Source organism: Plectropomus leopardus, chromosome 18, assembly GCF_008729295.1.
Source record: "Plectropomus leopardus isolate mb chromosome 18, YSFRI_Pleo_2.0, whole genome shotgun sequence".
Lineage (NCBI taxonomy): Eukaryota > Metazoa > Chordata > Actinopteri > Perciformes > Serranidae > Plectropomus > Plectropomus leopardus.
In genome coordinates, this window is record NC_056480.1 from 6,661,012 (window position 1) to 6,685,163 (window position 24,152).

General features: G+C 37.4%; 1 protein-coding gene across 3 annotated transcripts in view; it reads right to left on the bottom strand.

Moving 5' to 3' along the window:
- Nucleotides 1-236: 236 nt before the first annotated feature.
- Nucleotides 237-24,152, bottom strand: part of LOC121957609 (prolyl endopeptidase-like) — a 39,721-nt gene continuing 15,805 nt past the window's right edge. Inside the window, exons 1-16 of one of the 3 annotated variants that reach the window (XM_042506276.1) lie at nt 20,889-20,906; nt 20,651-20,806; nt 15,056-15,130; nt 14,829-14,962; nt 14,102-14,232; nt 13,782-13,991; nt 13,549-13,670; nt 12,288-12,393; nt 10,786-10,977; nt 6,631-6,828; nt 5,333-5,436; nt 4,600-4,736; nt 4,169-4,263; nt 3,902-4,033; nt 2,431-2,587; nt 237-1,090 (exon numbers count right to left, since the gene is read on the bottom strand). In XM_042506276.1, the coding sequence (XP_042362210.1) occupies nt 796-1,090; nt 2,431-2,587; nt 3,902-4,033; nt 4,169-4,263; nt 4,600-4,736; nt 5,333-5,436; nt 6,631-6,828; nt 10,786-10,977; nt 12,288-12,393; nt 13,549-13,670; nt 13,782-13,991; nt 14,102-14,232; nt 14,829-14,962; nt 15,056-15,130; nt 20,651-20,731 (2,169 nt within the window). In that variant the 5' untranslated portion in view covers nt 20,732-20,806; nt 20,889-20,906 and the 3' untranslated portion in view covers nt 237-795. The other 2 variants (XM_042506275.1, XM_042506274.1) reach the window with 2 other exon arrangements.

Below are 24,152 nucleotides of genomic sequence, written 5' to 3' on the forward strand. Positions count from 1 at the left end.
TTTTATTTTGTGGTCCCATACTGCCTCTTCATGGAAGATGTGAGAACTGCACCCTACAGAAAAAAGCTCTCTTTCCAGTGTTGTGTGAAAGACAGTTTCCCTGCCAATACGTTTTCTTTCTTCAGTTCTAATTATGTTATTGTGCATTTTCTTTACTTTTCTAATGACCAAATTAACATCTGGCCGAGGGACAACCGTTGAAAACTGGGCTTCTGGCTAACACTGGCACATTTTGATTTAATTTAATTTCAATTTTATTTATAAAACACAATATCACAGATCACAATATGCCTCAGAGGGGTTAACAAGAAACAACATTCCTCTTTTTAGATGGGTAAAACTTTTTTAGCTTTTATCTTTAAAACATCATTTTTGATACTGAATTACTGTTACTTTTACTCTTTTAAATAAAATGCTTCTGAATACTTCTTCACCAATTATGCTGAACAACACATATCTAATTTGATCTTGTTTAGAAAACAATATTTACATTTGGAATATTATGGGTTACAACACAGATTTTATTCAAATTCTTTTGTTCAATGTTAATATTCAGTATCAAATGTAAAGCATGCAATTAAAACAAACTCAATATTTTAGTGCATTTGACTGGTTAAGGTAATCTACAGTCAAGAGTTGTTTCAAAAAGGCACTTTACCTTGCATATCTTTTTTTTCACACTAGTTGCTGGTAAAACTGTATTTTCTTAACAATAAAGAGCCAAAATCATTAATCCCTTGAATACCCTCCTTTACCTTTACCTTTACCGTGTATATCCTTAACATCATCATCTCTTTAATCATTCCAGCTGAGCCCAAGTGTCTCAGCGATGAAGGAGAAGATGTGTGTGTCCTCCAAGATGGCTTTGGAGGTGGGTTTCCCTGCACCGTGCCCACTGCGGATGTCTACCCTGACCATCAGAGGCTGACGCTGCACAGAACTGCTGCCCACTCCGTGCTGCAAAGCAGCGCAGTACTTCAGAGTGTGGAGAGGCACCACACGATCATCGTGATCTGCTGTCAGAAGCAGGACAGCAGGGTATGGAGGGCCAGAGTAAGGTGGCTGAGGGAGATTATGAAGAGGAGAATACCTGGAGAGAAGGTGAGACAGACAAGTTCGAAGGAAACTGTGAGGAAATCAGAGAGAAAACAGAATATGGGAGAGATTCCTGAACTTAAATGTGTCTCAGATGCTCTGCTGCTAATTTTTTGATGTATGTGGGAGAGTGCAAAGTTGGGAGGAAACCAACACAAACTTAACACCCAACTCACAATGACTCCTTACACCAACATACAGTTCTTCTGTCTGAAGAGTCAGATTGAAGAAAATACTGAACTGAGTGAATACAAAATGACAACAAATGATGAGGGATATGAAAAGAGATGTGCCCCGAGTCTGCTGGATCCCAACCTAGGGGTCCAGACCCCTATTAGGTGTTACCAGAGCTTCACAGGGGGCTGCGAGGCCTTCTTGATTTAAAGTTATGTTTAAAAAAAAACCCAAAAGCATAAAAAATATGCAGTTCTGACTTTTTAATGAAAACTGAATGAAATTGTTATATTTAAAGTTTAAATTATTATTTAAGATATAAAATGAAAAAAAATTATATAATATTTACAGAAAAAACTCTGCTCAAAATTTATGCAAATTGCTCAATTACAAAAAATTCATAGTTTTATTTACTATTTAAGTTATTGTAGAGTTTATCAGTTGTTCAGTACTGTTATGAATTGAGTATAATATGAAAATCAGTAAAATATATCACTTAGGGTCAACAGTTAACTTAGTGATAGTAAAGAGGTTTGGCACTAAATCCAGCAACAAGACAAGTCCGCCTGTCTGATTGTACCAACATAGAAACAGATCAGACCATCAAACAACAATTTCCTTGCTAGTTTATGCCACAATCAGAGCAGCAACGGCAACAAAATGCACTTTTGGATGAGATGGTGGATGGAGGGATGTGGGCAACACGGACTAAAAACTTTGCAGAAGAGCAGGAGGTGAGTGAGCCTCAGGTGAGTTGTAGCTTTGCACAGAAATCTGGATGAACTGTGTTATAACCTGGCTCTCATTTTCGGCACAGTGCACTATTTTATTGTTTGCTTGCAGTTTTTGGTTACTTTTTAACTTTTCTTTTTTTTTTAGTCACTTCTTCCATATTGTTGGTTCTGATTCAAGCTGTAGAAATGTTAATGTGTTCTTAATGTGAATGACAGGGAGCAAACTGATTGGGAAATAACTTATAAGAATCATGAAATGCTCAGATCTCAGATTTCTTCCTTTATGGCTACTTTTATATATTCTGTTTTATTATTTAGTCAATTTTATTGCCTATTTTATAGTTTATATTCTATTCTTATGTAAATTTTTGATGAGCGGTGATACGTTTTCTGTGTGTGCAGCATGGATGTGTGTGTTTTGTCGTACTTGATGAGCCAGTTGAACTGCTCTGGGTCGTCAGCACAGCCGTAGTCAGTGGTCCAGGCGTGTCCGATGGTGAATTTGTGGAATTTCAACATGTCCATCACCCCCACCTCCGCCACAGCACAGCCAAACAGGTCCGGACGCTGGTTCACGCATGCAGCTGTGCGTTTATGAGAAATTTGTGTCACATTTTTCATTTGCTTTCTAACACACACACACACACACACACACACACTTCCCCTTTACTTCACACAATCACTCCTAAATGGCCACTTACACACCAGGGAAGAAGGCATTAGTTGGGTTTGTGCGGTGCCATATGGCAGCCAGCCTTTGGTAAATGATGTGACTAAGCACTGTTTAATGTGCTGTTTAATGGCTAAATTAATTGAAGCTAAGCAGCTAACTACTGTTTGATGAATTTGACATTTGCAATATTGCCAAAAATGTAATTAAAAGAATACAATGTATGGCGATCAATGCAGCTGAGACGAGCAACGGACCAGTGATCTTAGCTGGCTCTAAGTGGGCTTTGAAAGGTGCGAAAACATGGAGGTTTACAGTAAATGGATTATGAGTTGCCTTGAAGGTTGAACTGCACTGGAAATAGGAGCTAAACTGTCGAGGTAGAGGTAAAGCTCCATTAACACATTTAAGCTATAAAAATGAAGAACAGGATTCCTCCACCTCCGCTGAGCGAGAGTGCCGAAATTCTGTCTCCCCCCTGTGGCAGTGAGAGTAACTACACAATTACTCTGTTAAGCATGCTTGTGAAATATGTAGTGCGCTCAACCCTTTTTGTGAAAATATTTTGACTTCTATCCTTCTTCTGGATGCCAAGTTTCTTTTTCTCTGGACCATCCACTCTAGAAACTTTTAATTGGACGCATTAGGATTTTCTGCCATAATTCCTATGTCCTTTGCTATGGTCTTTCCCTCCTCTAATTTTTTCTTTTTTAATCTTTATTTCAATCTGTCAGCATACATAAAATCAAATGTAATGTAATGTACTTTACAGTTACAATCATCTTGAGAAAAGAAACGGAAAGCAGTGCCAAACAGAAAAGAAAAGAGAAAAAAAGATAGTTCTAATGTTAAATAAATAAGCTCTCTCCCCTTCCTGCCTCCTTTAGCTCTAGCTTGATATAAAGTGCATCACTTGCGGTGCATTGGACACCTGACACTAAAACTCTGAAACCTGAGAAACAACATTGTGTGAACTCTTCTGAAATGGACTAGAATATAATGGACACTCTTTAAAACGTCCCCTACTTCATCTTGAACGTGACGCATATATCCAGGGTATTCCTTCACAACGCTGTCACTTTTTCTTGTTCTCCATTTCCGGCTTTCACACTAAAACACATTAATGCATCACACACGCACGCACACACACACACACACACACACACACAAACACACACACACACACACACACACACACACACACACACACAGTTGATCCTGTACTCACCCACTAGCAGCCCTCCATTAGAAGCTCCATTGATGGCGATGCGCCTGGCTGTGGTGTACTTCTCCTGGATCAGATACTCTGCCGCACACTGGAAGTCATCGAAGCCATTCTGCTTCTTCCCTAATGTTCCAGCTGCAAACACATGACACAGCAGGAGAATCAGACTGAAGCAAACTTATTTTAATTGTTTCTTGATTAACTGTCTCTCTCTGACACACTCCTTGGTACAGTTATGTCTCTCTGGGTGCATTCCCTGGGTGTCTGTACCTTTGTGCCAGGTGAGGCCGTACTCTCCGCCCCCTCTGATGTTGGCCACGGCCAGGATGCCTCCCAGGTGTCTCACATACAGCAGGTAAGCAACACTGACCAAAGAGAAGTAGAAATTATGCTGTAAGTGATGTTTAAGTTTAAGTGATGTTTAATGATTTGACATAATAAATGCAGCGGCATAAGTATGATACAATTAAATGTGTTAAATGATTACTTTGAAATATTATTAACATAAAATTCCCCACAATATATTTGTTTTTAGATTACGTTGTTATAAAACTCTGTAGTGTATTTATTACTCCTTTACACACACACACACACACACACACACACTTTGGACATTACTTAACTAAATATTGTTTAAAAAAGAGTGAGCTTAAGAAGGTCACACTGATTTTAAAGATTTCCAGCAGAGCAGTTGTACTCACTTGTAGAACGGTTGTATGGAAGTCTCAAAGCCCCCATAGCCATAAAGGAAGACAGGATGAGTCCCATCCTTCTTTAGGCCCTTGGCGTGAACTAAGAACATGGGGATCCTGGTTCCATCTTTACTGGGATAAAATACCTGTAAATGCATGTGCGAAAATACATTAAATCTCTTGGTCTGTTTTCCAGAATGTCTATAGCCATATCTCCCCTCTGTATTATTAACTGGCAGTTGATCTGTTCTTGTTTTTGTCTTAATTCTTTATTAATTAGATCAAGGTCTTTATGATGAATATTTGAGCAGAAATTGGGAATATTCATTTTTAAAATTAATATATATTTATAACATTAAAAAAAAAAAAATTTGCGCATTTGCTGCATTTGTCTGATGGGCATTCTGGCGTAGTTTTTATTTCTTACATTTTATTTTGTTTCCCTGTTATATTTGGCCTGATCGAAATAAAGATCTAATCACTAACTACGTGAATGTTTTCGATAAGTTTAAAATTAGCAGTGCACAAGCACCATTTACCACTTCCTCAGCCAGAGTGAAAGAGATTCTGGTAAATCTGCATCACTATATGAATATGCAATAAGTAGATATGATAAAAAAACAGGAACAAGAGTAAACGGAAAGATAAGAAAATAACAGACCTCAGAAAAAGTAATGAGGAAGTCTGAGACTGTAGACGACTTGTACTAAAGAAATAAAGGAGATAAAAAGGAGGACGTTACCTGTTTGGTCTCATAGTCCTCTTGCTTGATGCCTTTTACCTCCACCATTCTGAACACTTTAGGCTCAGGGTTGGACTCGCTCAAATCACAGTGGTAAATAATACCTGGGCACCGTAAAACAAAAGTTAAATACTTGTTAGAGGTTACTGTGGGGATTTTAGATAAACTGATTGTTCATATTTAGTTAGAAAATTTGATCATAACATACAAATTAAATTGAAAATCACAAAACAGTGACATAAAGTTACAGTGATGTCAGCTATTTTGATGCAGTAATTGGTCTCAGTATTTTTTGAGTATTAATTTGAGTCTGAGTTTTTTACTAATATTTTATGTATTATTTTTGACATTTGATGTTTGGAAGAGTCGCCTTTAATGTAACGCGTCACAGCCGTAGAGAATGGCAACTGGAAGAACAGCTAAGCCCAAACTAAATAAAAACTAAATGTAATTTTGTTTTATACATTTTCTGATTATTACCTTTGTATTAAACCAACATTTGAACAGTTGCTTGGCTGAAATATTGTTGCTCTGCCTATTTGTTAATTTGTTTATTGCGGTTTTAGCCGTGTTACAACCGTAACTCATGCTGTTATGATTAAGATTCACATTTGAAGCATCAGACAGTATCCACTTTTAGTTTCATTTATCAGCTTGTTTTCTCTATTAAAAGCTTTAAGTGGGATAGCGGGTAAATGTAGGTTGTTTTCCAGAAAATACACACATGCAGGCAAAAAAAAATCTGAGTAAAAGAGTGAAATGTGAAACATGTCACAATTAAGGCGACTTTCCCCTATAAGCATTAGAAGTAGTTGCTGAAGACAAAGGAAGTGAAGCACTTGCAACAAAATCTGATTTAAAATGTAGATCTACTATTTTTAGAGCAAAAACAACTAGTGAATTGGTGTGGCAACAGAAAATTAAGCAATATTTATTTTTAATTTTTCAGGCAAAAATGGCAAAAAGAATCCATAGTAACAGCTTCTCAAATATTAGGATTTCTTGTTATTTTTATGTTAGTGATCCAAATATAATTTGGCTTTTTGACTTTTGGATGGACAATACAAGTAATTCAAAGACAAGACCTTGGGGATTTTTCATTCTCTGACATTTTATAGGGAAAAGGAATATTTTAAAAAAGTTTCTCTGAACACTGATGGTGATTTTAATGGTTTTTAAAGATCATTTAAATGTTGGATTAATGACATTATTTTATAGTATTTTATGTTTAGATTTTAAAGCATTCATTTTGCAAATTTAAGACAACTAAAACACACTTTATGTAATGATTGAGTTACCAGGTGTAGTGAAGGAGGTGAACTTGTAAAAGACGTCAGAGTGTTTCTTCTTGCAGCTCACTCCGACCACGGTGCCGACATCCAGCGGCAGGTCCCTGACCAGCTGGCCTGTGGACAGCTCATACACCTGCAGCACGTCCTTCACGTCATGGACATAGTTGACCAGCAGGTGGTGCTGGTTCACACAGGAGACATCGCCTGCAGACAGACATAAAAAGGAAGTGATAAAGTTTTTTTAAAACACTGAATCTAAGAGAAAGAGTATCCTTGTTGTCTGTTTTCCTCACTATGTTACTACCAATGTAAACTTTTTCTCAGCTAATCCTCCCAATTCATCTTTATACTATGGCATCATCTCGAGATCCTGCAATGACAAGTGAATGGATATAGTTTGAAAATGACCTAGTTCAGTTAATTTAAATGTTACAGCACAGGTAGTGCAAGGAGTTATACATGCATGGACTGTGGATCTATTCACTGATAAATCTCGGCAGCAGCCAGCAGGGGGCAGTCTAATATACTGTAAGTGAATACCCATGAATGCAGGACATGCTTCTCAGAGGCTGGTTACTTTGTTTCATAAACACAGTAACTATGATCCCATATATGGCCTTTTGCCTTTGAGTGGTGAAGAAAACAACAACACAGAATAAACAGATGAATGAGTGACTCAGGTCTTTGTGTCACTTACATTACATTCAACAGTTAATTTTGACCAGTGATGAAAGAAGTGAAATAAGGAAAGAACGCCTTTATTGTCATTGCACAAGAAATAGTACAATGAAATTAATAGTGCTATATATGAACATTGCAGATCTTAAGAAAAACAGACAAATCATACAACATAAAAAATAAAAACCAATAACTAGACATAAGACCAATAAATACAGATCAATAATTGAGTTCTTGTACATGTTGAATATGGCACCTGAGAAACTGGATTATGCTATGTGTGAGTGTGTGAGTTGAGTGATCAATTACAAACAGATCTTACCAGTAGTGATACCACCTGAAGATCTATTTAATTTATTTTAATTTAACGCTTTTGCCAATGTGAACGCAATTTTTTCCCATAACAATAAAGCTCATTTGAACTGAGGTGAATGAAACACTGCTGTAATACCCTTAAGTAACACAACAGGGTGTTCAAAGTAGGGATCGACCGATATGGATTTTTCAGGGCCGATACCGATACCGATTATTAATAACCAAGCGAAACCGATAGCCGATATGTATAACCGATATTTATTTGCAGTAAAAATGAAAATTTTGGTGTCAAAATTTACAGAAACACACCTGGGATTAGAATGAATACAGTATACTGTTTGTTTACACTGAAAAAATCGGCCTTAACTTTTTGTAAAATAACATGAACACATAATTAACATAATAACATGAACACATAATCTTAATTGAAATGCCTATTAAAACAAAAAGTGCAGGGGCCTTCTAGTAGCTGGGGTTGACTGTGTGAAATACTGCCATACTGTACTTTTCACCCGCTTCTTTGATCCATCCATCTGTAATGAGGATTTAGAGAAAGAGAGACAAAAAAGACTGAGAATTAAAAAAGAGAAAATATATATTCATTTATTAGAGCAAAACTGTCTGTTAAACTTCCACTACACTACATAATATTCTTAATGATAGCCTACATTAATAACATTTAATTAATGATGTCTTATGTGCTCTCCCTCTCAGGTAGGATACATCTGATCCAGCCTGATTAAGACCAAACAATAAAGAGGGCGGCCAGAACCTTGGATCACTACATTCATTTTATAGATATAATAGTTACTTTTCAGATTAAAATTTTACATAAAACAGCATGAGTAAATAAAGACACAACTTTCAGTGCTCACCAGAGTTTTTCACTTATAGTTCCTTATTTATTATTATATTTATTTATTTAGAGAAATGAATTCATATTCAGAATCTCAGAACATTAAATGTACACTATTGTGCTTAGAAGTGTATGTCATATTACATAAGAATAAGGCACTTGGCAATTGTAAATGCAAACAATAAAGGCTACTTTACACACGTGGGTTCTAGACGCGACGGTAAATTTATTGATTGAAAAAACTCGACGTGTGCTCTCTGCTTGACTCACTGAAATGGCCCATAATTTCCCTGGACTTTACGAGTGACCGGCAAAAAGACGAATATTTAACGTCTATTCTGTGTGATCATTGTGTAGTGACAGCATGAGCGCTGAGGGAGAGGCGACTGTAAACAAACAAGGACACGTTAGCGTGTGGTGTTAAACTTATAGGTTATAATCGCCGCGGGTGTTGTTTATTGACAAACCAGGAGCCGCCCCACGGGCTGAGACACGTTAAGAGATTAATTATTCCCACAAAGTAATGATAACCGTAAGTGTCTCCTATTATTATTGTGCGTCTGGCCCCAGCTCTAAAGCGGCTGGTCGTGTTAATTATAATGTAGCGGTGAGCCATCATTAAATAGCCTACCCCATGTTGAAGTTGTGAAAAGTTTAATCTCAACAGCCAAACTGCAGGTTTTCCTCCCTTATACTTGCTACAGCCTACCTATGTCATATTTTATTTAATTAAGCAGGGGACTTCAGGTCATCATCACTCACATCTTTTTTTTTTTTTTTTTTTTTTTTGTGAGTGATGCTAGTCCTATCTTGCAAAGTCGTATGCTTGATGTGACTAGACAAGTAGGTTGGTGAAATGTCGACTCTGGGCCTGCATGTTATCACTAATATTGATCAAGGTTGTGGTATTTTTAAAATCATCCTAAAGGGTTTTTAAACTTCGACTGACACTGCCTTACCTTTTCTGCTGGATCAGCCACCGGAGCAGTCCTCCGTTTCTCCTCTGTGTCTGTGGCACTGCATGTAGAGGCTTCAGTGTTGATTGATTGGCTGTCACTGGCTCACTTGTGCCAAGTAGCCAATCAGTGAGGGATGTGGGCGGGACATTGTTACACAACCAAGAGAGTGGTGACTTCAGGCAGAGAGGGCTGCATCAGAGCCGAAGGAGTGCATTTTAAAATACATTAATTAATTTTATCGGTTATCGGTGAAAAAAACGGCCGATGCCGATGATCGCAAAAATGCCGAATATCGGACGATATTATCGGCCAAGCCGATAATTGGTCGATCCCTAGTTCAAAGCAGGACTGTTTCTGTTTAAATAAACATTTTGCTACATTTTATCAGGGCTGAACACAACCGCGGTGCTCCCGCACAGACAGTAGGAGAAAAATGTGTTTTTTTTTAATTAAAGCATGTAGAGATGTCCTAGTAGACACATTATATAGAAGTACAAACCTGAAAATGAGCATACTATGTCCTCTTTAAGTAGCTGTAGTGTGCTATGAGGACATTTTGAGTGATTATCAAAGTCTACTGTCAGCAATTATAACTGCTCCTTTAAAGATGTATTCTATGTCATTACAACAGTGTTATATTGTCATTCATTATTATCTGTTCATCCACCAGTTGTAATTATTGACAAATACATTAACACACACACACACACACACACACACACACACTCACACACATACCGCTTGCAAAATGCTTAATAGGAGGACTTCAGGTGTTGCCCAATTATTCAAATGACTTTCCTTAACATACTTTGCTCTGTTTTTTTCCATTCCAAAATTTCTACGAGCCTTTGCGTGTGTTATGCACTTATCTCGGTTGAAATGTGGACACTCATTGCTGAGAGTTTCATAATTGTTACCATAATTCAAATGACTCATAAAAAAAAGTTAAAGCAAACTGCTTATGGGCGAAGTTTCACTTTTTGAGCAGAGTTCCCTCTGACGAAGGTCTTTGACCACAGACACAGAACTTCCCAGTTGTTGCGGTTGGACTGTCATCGAAACATTAGGACAGATATTCTGTGAAAAAGTGTTTTGCAAGATTTTAAGAGCTGAATTGTGGAACTACGTCTCCACGTATAGGCCCTTTACGTATTTCTAAGATTTGTGGAGTTTTCACATGCTCTAAAACAAGCCCACATCTGTCATGACAACAAAGGTCTGTTTTACAAATTACTGGCCAAACTCTGAGACGTATTACACTTCTTCTCTAGAGAACTGATACCAGATAGGTGGACTACATAGCTGACTTTGTCTTCTCCTATATATTATATAAAAAATTCCACTCAGTCTCACCTAGGACATCCTTGTCATGCTGTGGGATGAGGGTAGTCCAGTGCTGCTTGTCTGGTTTCTGGATGTCAATGTTGATGAGACAGTAGCGGGGAGCGTTCAAGTTGGATCGGAAGGTGAATACAGTTCCCTCATTGGTGACGTATGAGTACTGGGCGTCAAAGTTGTCCACAAGTTTGACCCATGGCAGCAGGCCTGGTGGAAGAAATTAAAAAAAAAAAAAACAACAAAAAAACATAATCTAAAATATGCATCAAATGGTTTACATCTCAATAATTGATCATTGCATGTTAAAATACTAAATCTCTATCACAGCCACAAACAAATAAACCCCAACAAAAAAACACATATCCACCTGAATTATGTTGGCTTGTAAACACATTTCCTCAGTAGGCGTACATTTGAAAGTGTTAGAGAAAATCAACCAGAAAAGCAACAGCAAAGTGAGTTTGGAAATGTCAGCATGTGGTGAAATAACCACTGAGTCACTGGTCTCACCATCAACTCCTCTGCTGAAACAACAGGGTTATTGTCACATCACCATTTATTACAGAGAAGATGTTGATAGCACTTCATGGGAAAACAAAAAGAAAGTAACAAAACTCAAACTTGGCAGGTCTTTCTGTTTTAATGTTGCAGCTTCAGCGCTTCTAATAATTGCGTAAACACAGTAAGGATTCCAGAGCTGCAACAATTAGTAGTTTATCCTTACTAGTAAAGGGACAGAATAATAATACTACCAACTTCTCTGATAATAAACTAAACATTTCAGTCATTTTTCAAGCAGCTTCCTCATCACTCAAGTTTTCTCATATATGTGAATTTGACATATTTCTTTGTCATATACTACTGTCAAGAGAAAATCTTTGGGTTTTGGACTTTTGCTCAAACTAAGTAAGACATGTGAAGAAATATCCCTGCAAGATGGAGGTAGGGATGCACTTTTTCTTATTATTATTTTGTTGACATTCCCTAAACTAAATGATTAATGAAGTCAAAAATAAATTGGCAGATTTAGGTCCCAAACAGACAGAGCACTTTTTGAAGCTTGTTGTGCTTTTTTTCTTCTTTTTTTTATTAATTGTTGCTAGGCAATCACCTGTTTTTAATTCAAAGCATTCAGGAAACTTCTGCAAAAATGCAAGGCCCACGGAGCAGAAAATGTGAGGTGCTCATCAATGCAAAAGCAGCGAACAAAATCCTTTCCTCTCAATGATAACCGTTTTAGATAGTTGCTGCAGGCTGCTAAAAAGCACTCTGTCGTACTCGGACCTCAGGAAAACAAACATTAAAAATTACCTTTTAAAAAAGAGCTACATCTATCAATTATATAAATTTTTCCATAGCACTGATAAAGCACTTTATTCTACTTATTTACACACATCCATAGATGCTGTCAACCATCAATTTGGATAACTTTGGGAATCAAAACCCATTTGTGCTTGCAGACTTCATAAATTGTTTTCAGTTGGGAGTTTGTCATAAGTATACAGAATTATACAGACCTGTGATGCCATTGGGGAGCTGCTGAAGGTCACAGTACCACAGCTGGTTGACGGGTTCACAGCCTTCAGTGATGGACATAACAGCATATCTGCCATCATCTGATATCTGGAAAGAGGAAAGATTGTTGGAAAAGAATATTATAAGTTCATATAGTTTGTTTTTCACAAATTGAAGAGACAGCTAACCCAAATATCATATATTATGTACTTGTTTTCTTTTACCTGTAGTGCTATTTATCAGACTTATTTTGTTTTGTGTGATTTGTCAAGTGTTGGAAGATATCTGCTGCAGCGATGTCTGCATTATTTATAAGCAGAACATTTGAAAAACCCAACAGCAATGCCTCTTTCCAGAAATCATGACTCTGTTACTCAAGATAATCCCTGACCTTGTTGTGAGCAGTTTAATGTGGGAACTATTTTCTTTCTACCAAACTACACCCACTAACCATATCACTGCGCAGAAGGAAGCGTGCATCTACTGCTACCTCACCTAGCACCACTGAGCTAGCTTATGTTACAGCTCAGCCAAGGAGAACGCCATAAATGTTTACATCTTGCACCGACCCTCTCGTCCAGGACCATATGCACATTTTCTTCTGGGTGGGTGGGTTGGTGAGTGTTGTTTTGTGGACAGAAAGTAGTTTCTACATGAAACTGCTCACAAGGTTTTGCATAATCTTGAGAAACCAGATAATGATTTCTGGAAAGTGACATTGATGTTGAGTTTTTTTTATCACCACAAGCTGAGCACCACCTAGTTCTGTTATACTGAAGAGAGGGCAGACATCTGTCCGTCCGAAATCTCCAACACTCTGCAGCTCACACCTAAACAATCTAGATAGATAAATAGTACCAGAGATAAGAGGACAAATCTGTGTTTTTGAGTTTGGGTGAAACGGCCCTTTAACATCTGTTAGCGGTTCAAATGAGCCGATCCTTAAACATCTACAGCAGTTAAATGCAACATACACATTAATGCAGCAGTGGCATTAATCCGAAATCATATATAATAGTACAACACTGGGAACATTTTATGGCATGATGAATACATCTACTTAAATTCTATTACTTACATACTTTTACTTAAGTAAGGTTGTACTTGTAGTGAAGTACTTTCTCAGTGTGGTTTACTTGTACTTAATTAAAAGAACTCAATACCTTTTCTACACTGCATTAATGAATGATAATATTGATGATGATGATGATGATGATGATGATGATGATGATGAAGAGTGGTTAAAGATCACTATGAACTTACGGTTACTGAACTGAGCCATTTAGGATTTTCAGGGAACTCCGCAACCAGAATGTCTTCAGACTGTTTGGTGCCGATGGCGTGGTAGTAGAGCTTCTGATTGATGTTGCTGGTGGTTTCGGTGCCTTTGGTGGAGCAAAAGAACAACAAAAAGTAGTTGTTATTGTCTTTGCATGGCTAAAGGTGTTGTTTCTTGGGTGGAGCATGTATTTGCAAGTATGGTGACTCTCCCTAACCGTCTGTTTTGCCTTCCTGGGGTGGGTAGCAGTTGTAAAAGACGCCTTTGGCATCGTGAGTCCAGGCCAGGCAGCTGAACTTAACCCTCTCCAGTACATCTGGCAGCGTGGTGAGGTCATCAGCTTTCATGAAACTAATAGTTACCCAGTCTGAACCACCGCTGCTCAAACCATAGGCAAAGTATTCACATTCCTCTGACAGACGACCCACTGGATGCAGAAATGGAAAAAGAAAAGGAGGATGGATTAAGTGTACATCTTTTTCTTTATGTTTTCACTTCTCTTGGTTTATATATGTGTGTTTGTGCAGTTTGGCTCACTCTGCAGTGCCACAGTGCCATCTTCAGAGAATTTATTTGGGTCTAAGAATACAGAGGGTGCTCCATCCAAAGAGTCCTGCACATAGAGAACACTCTGGTTCTGGAGTCCCTTGTTGTGAAAGTAGAAATACCTAAAAATAACAACAGGAAATATCATGAGAAGCTTTTTTACTTTAGACCTGCAGTTCAAGTTATGCCCTGTTTCCACCAAGCAGTCGGTTTAGTTCAGTTCTGTTTGTCAACCCTGTTTGTCTGTTGAGGTACATAGCACACTGATCCAGAGCTAAAAGCTGAAAACACAGCAGTCTGTTTATCGGTCAGTCGAGAATCAACACTCTTGCTCAGAAGTGAGTTTGGCTAGACTCCACAGTTCATACCTGTCAAGTTGTTCATACATTAGTAATCTGTAACTATAAAATGAAAGGATGTTCTGGAAAATTGTGACTGTGGAGTTCCATGACTTTTCCAGATTCTCCATGACCATGGGAACACTGTGTATCACCACTAAAGAGGAAATACGGCAAAAGTTGGACCAAACAGTGAGTGCCAACAACCCCGCCCACATTTATGAGTATTGGCTGCAGTCCAGGTTCATGTCCGTATGAGTTGCTTTTGGTTTCAAAAGCACTATACTGAAAGTTTTTGGTGGAAATAGGGCTTTAGTCCCTCAAGTAAGATTGCACAGACTGAAAACTGTGCAGTCTTCCCTTTAAACTCCAACAAGTACCTTTTCCCTCTTTTGTAGGGGCAGCTGTATTTGGGATAGTCATAGAGCTCAGTGAGGCGCTGGTGGAACTGAGCCCGCACAGCACACTGCTCCAGGTACGGCATGGTCAGTTTGTTCTGCTCCTCAACAAAAGCCTACGATACAGTAATAGAGAGAGGAGGGATGAAATTTGGAGTTTTTTTTCCTGAAAACACAGCTTCAGCTTTCTGCAAGAGATAAACACATGCCATTGTTTCTGTGCTGTCAGGGTCCTCCAGCCATGAGTAGGGATCGCAGATCTTAGTTCCATGGTAGTCATTCACCTGCAAATTCAACAAGAAGAAACACACACAAACAGTCGTGTTCAATCTTTAGCGTTTAAATTAGATTTTCTTAACAGAGAGGATTCTTTTGTGCAGTCTCATGGTTGTTACTTCCGTCCAAAGCATGTTCTGTGGAACTGAAAAGCAGTCATATTACTGCCAATTGTCTCATCAATATTTTGCTTTATCAGCTGGTTGCTGATTGTTTTTTTTTTTACTTTTGATTTAAAATAAATGTGCGAGACACTAAGTGTTCTGGTTTATTTTCCAGTAATCACGATGAGAAATCATTTTGAGAAATCAATTTTACATGTCACCATCTTTTCAGACCGATTCCAGGGAAGCGCTGCAGTATTATTCATTCTAACTTCACCGGATCCTGGCATCACTAAAAACAAGTTATGTGTCATCGGATGAGACTGTTAGATATGTTGATCCAACATGATGGTTAATTATCTCATTCAGCTGAAAGCCTGGAGGGGCTCACATTTAGTCATGTCTGCGAGTGTATCTGTCTGCAGCTGATCTGGAAAACTAGTGGACCAATCAGCCTAATTCTGTGTTCATATTTTCTACTGTATGCTCAAGGTCCTCTCTCAGTGGTGATTCAAAATTGTTTAAAAAAACTGTTCTGTTAATTTTTTTAATACTGTCATCATTATAAACGAACAACCTTATATAGTCATTTACAGGTCAAATTTTAGCCTTTCTTGGGGCTCAAAAACTCAAATCCATAGAAAAGTTTGGTCTCATTTTGCATCTGCAGATTAATTCTATACCCAACTTGTTTTAATGGAACCACAGCTAGGCCCAATACAAGTGAATAAATCCTCTTTTTTTATCTTCACCTTCATCTTGAATGTATGGGAGCTGAAAGGGACGATTCCGACAGGTGCATTTGCATGGCTGGCATGTCTGTCTCATGTCACACGTTTTTTTTCCCCCACCTGCCACACAGCATCATACCACGCTGGGAGCATTTCAGAGGCGTAGAATTTTGATGACTTGCAGAGATTTTCTGGGGTTTCTTTTTTCCTAGATATGTTTGCTTCTGCCCCTGTTAAACAAGCTAAGCAGTTAAACGTTTTCTTTTTGGTCAGTTTTAGTTGTGCTAGTTGTATTTCTTCATTGTTTGCTGTAGCCTACAAACAAAGATAATACTTTTAAACTTCAGTTATGAATGACATGGGTTTAAGATTTTTGACTGTTTTAGACATTTAAAAAAAATTCATCCTAATAATAACACTATCTTTATTTCACATTTAGCGTCCTTTAGCAGGAGAAATCAATGTGCTCTGCAACATAGCACAGCGTCACCAAAAACTGATGAGGTCTGTATTTTTCTTAGCTTCTGGGACACTTCTGAAATGCACAAGCGGGGCGTCTGCTGGAAGTCGCTGCGATCAGCTCAGCGGACTCCTGGTGATCTGCACTCTACCAAGTGCACTTTTCTAGTTTTACACTAGGCACTAGGGACTGACAATATTGGGGAAACAATGCAAATTAGGAATGATGATGATGATAACGAACATGAAAAACTTAACCGATTAAATAAAGTTCTGATTCTGATATATAAACACAAGTGTGGTCTCTTATTACTTTCTAGCTCTTAGTAGAATGATGTATATTGAATGCATGTTTCAGTGACTTGCATTGGTAAACAAAGGGTGCAATATGACTATTTTATGATTAACTGGCTATCTTGAGGTCTGTAAGAAGAATGCTGTGGTGACCTTGGAAACTGAGGTGGGCAAGGGGAAGAATTATTTAGTTATATTCAATGTGTTTCATATGTCTAGGCACCCACATCTTTATGTTTCATTGGCTATGCAATGCTGTCAAATATAATGCATTATGTTGCTTTGAGCTTTGATTGTGGGGAAAAAGTACTTTGTATTGTTTGGTAAACACAATTTTGTTTTTAAATCACCATTAATTGATTAATTGACATTAGTTACCAATTATCAATTGCTTACAATTTGCAACACTAATACAAATGTATGCTTTTTGAGATATATATACAACGAGACATCTGCACCGAACTCGAAGCCTTCAATTCAATTATCAACCATATATTTTCTTTTACAAATTGCTCCAACAAGGGATGGATAAATTAAATTATATTTAACATTTGTCAACGCGCAAGAACTGAATAAGGCAAGGAAATGTTAAGAGATATCTGACATCTGATCAGTCAGTAGTATCAGCAGATACCTTTGCTAAGGTATTATATTTGCTTTGTAAGGGAAAATTTGTTTGGGTGCGATTCAAACTCCGAAAAAACGGTAGCATTAAAGCAGAGAACCGAGAATTCTTCATCAGGACATGCAGCACGTGCAGACCTCTGCCACTCCTGCATTCTGGTTCCCATGAAGTCCGAGAGCATTGCCAAACCATGTACCCACACATACAAAATCGTATTGCGAAATAGCTGATGGAGTGTTTCCATAACTAAGAATGGATGTCTCCAACGTATCCTCCCTTAGGAAAACAAGCAAATTACTGTGAAACCTTTAGAGAAAGTCAAGTCAAGTCAAGTTCATTTGTGTTATTTGGTAATGTATCAAGGCTTTGTAGGCTGGTTAAAGGCGGACTGTCATGCACTTTGTACATATTCATTCTTTCAAAACATTTAGCCTATCCAGTCTGAAATCGATTGTGATTGGTCATTTTCTTTACAATGTCATTAAATCTGTTTAAACTATATGATTTATCAGATGGACTAGATTGTTTCAGGATCTGACATAAAAAAAGATAACTGCTTTCTATCAAGCACTGAAATGTTGTATTGAATGTACAATAGTGAGGCTCTTTTGACTTATTTACAGCTGCAACTAATGAATATTTATAATGTTGATTAATTAGTCAATTATTTTCTTGATTAATCAATTAATCAAGATAGTCCTGAATGATTAATCGAGACCTTCTCTAAAATGTAAGAAAATACTTAAAATTATTGATAAGTCTCTGCCAAAACCCAAGATGACATCCTCAAATGTCTTATTTTGGTTATAACTCAAAGACATTCACTTAACTGTCATAGAAGAGTTGGTGGATTACTCAAACTAATTATTCAATTATCAAAAGCTCAAAACTTTGTGGCAAAGCAACAACATTACCAGTACAATGACGATTATGCATCAGACATGTCGTCATTTTTGAGTCATGTCTCGTTTCATTACATAATTTTGTTGTCAACTGATGCACCAACAATTAAGGGAACTTGTTATCTTGCAATCTGAAAGCTCAATCATTAAAATGGTGATACTGGCGTAAGGGTTGCCAACACTGCAGAGTTCTGTACTGTGGCAAAGGGCCAAGTTTCAGTCATAATAAAAGCATACACCCAGCAGGGCCATAGTTAGCACTGAGGACACTGAGGTCATGTCCTCATTTACTGGTTGTAATCACCTTAAGAGGAGTTTACATTCTGCAATTACACAGAAGTGACATATGGTGGGTTTCGAGGGCTCATTCTGATGCTTTTACCATTTTGGGCAAACAATATCAATAATTACTCATTCATTCAGTTGGGGTTGCAATTCTCATTATTATTATTATTATTATTATTATCATTATTATTATTTTTATTATGGTAATTATAATTATCATTTTTTAAATGTATTTATTCTTTTCTAAAAGAGACATTTTACGCTTGTCATTGTCATTATTAAATGCCTACAATTATTTGTCCTGGGTTTTTTTTCACTCCTTTGGTAGTGAATTGAATATACCTTTGGACTGTCGCTTGGATAAAACAAGAATTTAAAATAAGTCTGCTATTCTTGAACATTTGCGGAATATTCAATTACCTGTAGATTTGAGATTTATTATTAAAAAGAAAATAATCATAACATTAATCAATCCCTACATTACATTAAATTAAGTAGTTCTCCACTAGAGGACACAATGTAGACAGAAAAACGACTAATCTGTTGAGTGAGTGAATAAATGTATAAATTAATAAAGAAATGTGGGGGGCAACATTTATTTTTAGGGGGCTGGGATGTGCTGAGGGAATCTAAAATCATGACTCAGTATCAACGAAGTCTGAGGTACAGCCCAATGTACACCAAACGAGGGAAAACTGTATTATTTGGTAAACCAGGGGCGGATCTTCCAATAGGCAACATAGTTGAATGTTGTTTTTTTTTTTTTTTTATTTTGACAGGTACAATGAAATAAGATTAATATTAAAGACATGTTTTTTTTTTCATTTTGGGTCCCCCAGCTGCAAGCCCCACCCCCACAGTCCTAAAATCTCTACAAATGCAATTACAAATGAATAAATAAAAAAGTATATATCATAATGGTCTGATATATATTTTTATTATTGTTTTTTAATATCTAAGTTTTATATTTGAGTGGACCTCTAATTAGCTGTTGTTCTTGTTTGTAATTAATAAGAAGTCAGAATTTGCACATTTGCACATACTAGGCCTTTATTATTTGATTGCTTGTTAGACAAGTTGTCTATTTGAGCTGATTTCTAATAAGCTCTTTGTGGTAGGTCCGGCCCTGACAGGAACAGTAATGACAAGGACATCTAAACCAGTTCTTCCAAACACACCTTAACAAGGATGAACATACAACAAACAACAACGACGGTCGCGAGAGCGAAATATTGTTCCACTGAGACATTGTCAGGAGGGGTATTTATTTTACCCATAGCTGAATGACAAATGCGTCACATTGCAACAAATGTTAAAATAATCACCTTCATTTGACTTTTTCGATTGGTGTCAAAGTTTTGTTTTTCTTTCTCCACTCAGCTGCCATTTGCCTTTCTAACCCTCCACCTCACATGACTGGTATTTCTCTTCCTGCTCTCACTGTTTTTTGTTGGCACCGCACATTAGAGACGTTTGCCTTCAAGGCGGAGCCCTTTCTGCAGAATTTTTCTCACTTAAACCCCTGGTATGTTTACACCTGTCCGACAAAGTATTTTCAGGCGAAACGCTCTAAAGACAGTCTTTTGTGGTAGGTCCGGCCCTGACAGGAACAGTAATGACAAGGAAATCTAAACCAGTTCCTACAAACACACCTTAACAAGGATGAACATACAACTCTGACAGTCTCCAGAGCGAAATATTGTTCCACTGAGACATTGTCAGGAGGGGTATTTATTTTACCCATAGCTGAATGAGAAATGCGTCACATTGCAACAGATGTTAAAATAATCACCTTCATTTGACTTTTTCGATTGGTGTCAAAGTTTTGTGTTTCTTTCTCCAGTCAGCCGCCATTTGCCTTTCTAACCCTCCACCTCACGACTGGTATTTCTCTTCCTGCTCTCACTTTTTTTTGTTGGCACCGCACATTAGAGACGTTTGCCTTCAAGGCGGGCCCTTTCTGCAGAATTTTTTTCACTTAAACCCCTGGTATGTTTCCAACACCTGTCCGAAAAAGTATTTTCAGGCGAAACGCTCTGAAGACAGACCTTTGATAACAGCGTCAGCACCACAAAATTTCACCGAATGACAAAGAGAGAAATCACGCAGCAGGACTTTTGACGCTTACCTTACTGTCGTCTCTTCGGGCAGTCGGGTACACCAAGGCAGGGTGTCCTAAAGTGTTCCTCTGTTCTGCCTGAGTCTCCATTCTGCTGTTACTTTGTTTGTATTTTTCTATTTTTCAATTGTTCCGAAGGCAGCGTCTCCAGCCAATCAATGGAGCCTGGAAATGAAAGTGAAAGTACATTTTTCACACATAGCCTACACAAATGTTTATACTGACCGCGTGCGCCTGGTTTACATACAGGAAGTGAAGTGTCACTCGCGTAAGTGATGGCATACGCACAGCCGTACGTGCCCTATGACATCCCCCACCCAAAAAAAAAAAAATATAATATAATATAATATAAATTGAAAAATGCAGAAAAGGCACAAAAAACGCAATAAACACTGCAGGCTGACTTAAAAAAAAACACTTTTTGCCTTGAATAATTAAAGTAAATAAAAGTAGTGTTTGTTTGTTTGCAGGCAAGCACTGGTGAAAGAGGAAGTGGTGTCTTGATACTAAAGCTGCCGGTTTGTGGAGAAAGGGCATATGCGTTGGATCACGTTGTTAACCCTTTGAAAGCACTTTACTCATGCTGCATTCAGACGCCTTTCGCAGGTATATAAATCTTGAAAACCCTCAGCAAATTGCTTCCTTTTAAAAACATGGGGGATAAGTAACTTGGCAAGAAGTGCTCATTAGTAGTTTTAGGAAATTAGTAGTTTTAGAAAATTATTTTGTTTAAGCCAGGGGAAATTAAAATATATTTTCAATTATCATAATTATAATTATATTATATTAATAAATAAATATTTATTTTAAAAATAAATTAAAAAATTACCTTTTCAGGTAATTTCCATATTTTTATTTATTTATTTATTTTTACTTTTTCCTTATTTTTTAGGCAACTTTTTGCTTACTCTATAATTATTATATATTTATTATTTTTATTATATTGCTATTTTTGGGTCATTGTTTCTTAAGTTGCTAATTGCTTTCCTCCTAAATTATATCAGGGCAATTTGCTTTGGTTTAAAAGGGTAAAAAAAAAAGTAATTTAAATTTCATTTTTAAAAACATGAGATTCATATTGTATTCAAACATAATTTCAGCTAGCTTGCATACATGTAGGGGCTGTGGGGAGAAAACAAAGAAAAGTACATGATGGTAAACAAAACACTGCAAATCGACAAATATGAGAGCTAAATAAATGATCCCTTCTGTCACATAATGTGGAAGGTTGTCCACAGAAGACTACTGTAACAATGGCATTACACACAACAAAATTCCATGATTTTTACTAATTTCATGACTTTTAAAGCCCTGGAAAATTTGTTTGTGAATTTCCATGACTTTTTCAGGTTTTCCATGACTGTGGGAACCCCATATGTCTGAAAATACACATTAACATGAATCCAACATATTTTTCCTTTTCCAAAAACTTGTCTTTTTGAAATTGGATTTTTCTCTCACCTCCCTGACTGATCAAGGCTGCAGTTTGAGATTGATTTCTCCCTGAAAACCTCCACCGCCCCAGTTAATATGCACTCAGTTTCATACAATATAAGTAGCAGGTCAATCGTCCTCTGTTCTATCTTTTAAAAATGTTGAAGACCTCTTACATCAATGATTTACCGATTATTAAAATAGCAGATTGTTATCAGACTGATTAACCAACTGATGATTTTAGCTGTAAAGCTTTTACTAAAGGCATTCTTATTATTTCTTTGCTTGAATGAAAACAGAAGCCATACATATAATTTTAACCTGTGTTTAACAAATAAGAGTGATTTAAAATAGTCACATCCATCATACCTATCTGTCTTGTCTTTTTTTCTGGAAAGTAGCATTTCTGACGATAAATCAAATCACCAACAGTACTGACATCTGACATAAATCAGGGCCTTCATGTGTCAACAACAGCACCTGCACAATAGCCTACAATTAGCAGTTAAAGACAAAATGGCACATACAACACCAAAACCACAAGCATAATGTGTTTCTGTGTTAGGGAACAGCCACAATTGTTAGTGCCAAGCTAAAGAGATATGTCTGCATAAGTAGGCATTTCCATGTTATTTCATAAAAACAGCTTGTACAGACATGAGTCACTTTGCCACACCTAAATGTCAAACCAAAGAAATTTTTTCCCAATCTCACTTAACAGTTTTGTATTTGCCTGGTTGTACTTCACTTATTCCCAAACTGCTTTTCCAGTAAGTCACGTTGTAAATAGTGGCAGCTTTGTCTCACAATATTAACTGTGACAGACACCCACACACACCCATTGCTTGTCAACTTGTTTTTTTTTTCCCACCTTTGTAAATATCTGTTTTCACCTTGGGAGGCCAGCGCAATAAATTGCACCAACACCAATCTTTTGACTACAGCATCATTTTTGACGTATGTGAAGAGTCTGTGGTAGAACCCCGCAACATTAACATACGGTAAACCCGTGTCATCACTTAAACTTGATCTTTGGGTTGTGTTATGATGAGCTTGACTGTTACAGGTCTTTGGGTAAAACAACATGTCGAGACAGTGTGCAACTTGGATTAACATCCCTCAACTCAAGAAGGGAAGATCGGGACTGAAACGGAGAGAAAGACGAAAAACAGAGTTTCAGACGTGTAATCTGTCTAATCCATAGAGCTGTGAAAACGACTGGGGAGAAAAGGGGGAGCAAAGGAGGGGAAAGATGGAGGACAGGGAGTTAGAAGGAGGGCTAATTTCTAACTAATTTAGTTAAGGTGATTAAGTGAGACTGGCTTGATGAGAAAATAAGCTGTTAGAGGGCCCCTGACCTTGTTTAAGTGTATTTACTTCTCTGTCTCAATGGTTAGATATGTATGTGCATAATGATAGTGGATAGTAAAGCCAGAAAATCATTCAATCCTATATGACATTTTGTAATAATTCTGGTTCTGGTCATGGGCAGATCATAGACATTGGGCTCCTGGGCACAGATATGCAAAAGGACCCACCACCTCCAATCATTAGTCGTTACACGTTTTTATGGTTTCATGTGTATTTATGGTCATTTTCTGTCTCTTTGAAGTGATTTTATGTCTTCTTTTAGTCACTTTGTGTCTCATTGTAATTGTTAACCTTCTTTATAGTTCGAGCCATGTTATGATAAGCTATTTTTCTGACATGGACGGATTCCTGAACGGGCCTACAGGGCACAAGTACCGGGGCCCAGAGTGTCAGGGGTGCCCCTGGCCTGCACCTGCAAAATGTCAATCAAAGCAACGATTAATGACCAGAGAGACTCAAAACAATCACAGGGAGACATAAAATTACACCTAAGTGACACAAAAGTACCCCAAAGAGGCACAATTTTCTCCAAATTGACAAAAAACAACTACAATGAATGACAAAAAATTACAGCAGAGGGACAGAAATTAGTTAAAATGACAGATGAACAACCACAAGGAGACACACAATAAATACAAAGAGACAAAAACAATGAAAAAACACACAAAAGTAAGTTAAATTGATAAAAGACAACTAAAGGAAGCCA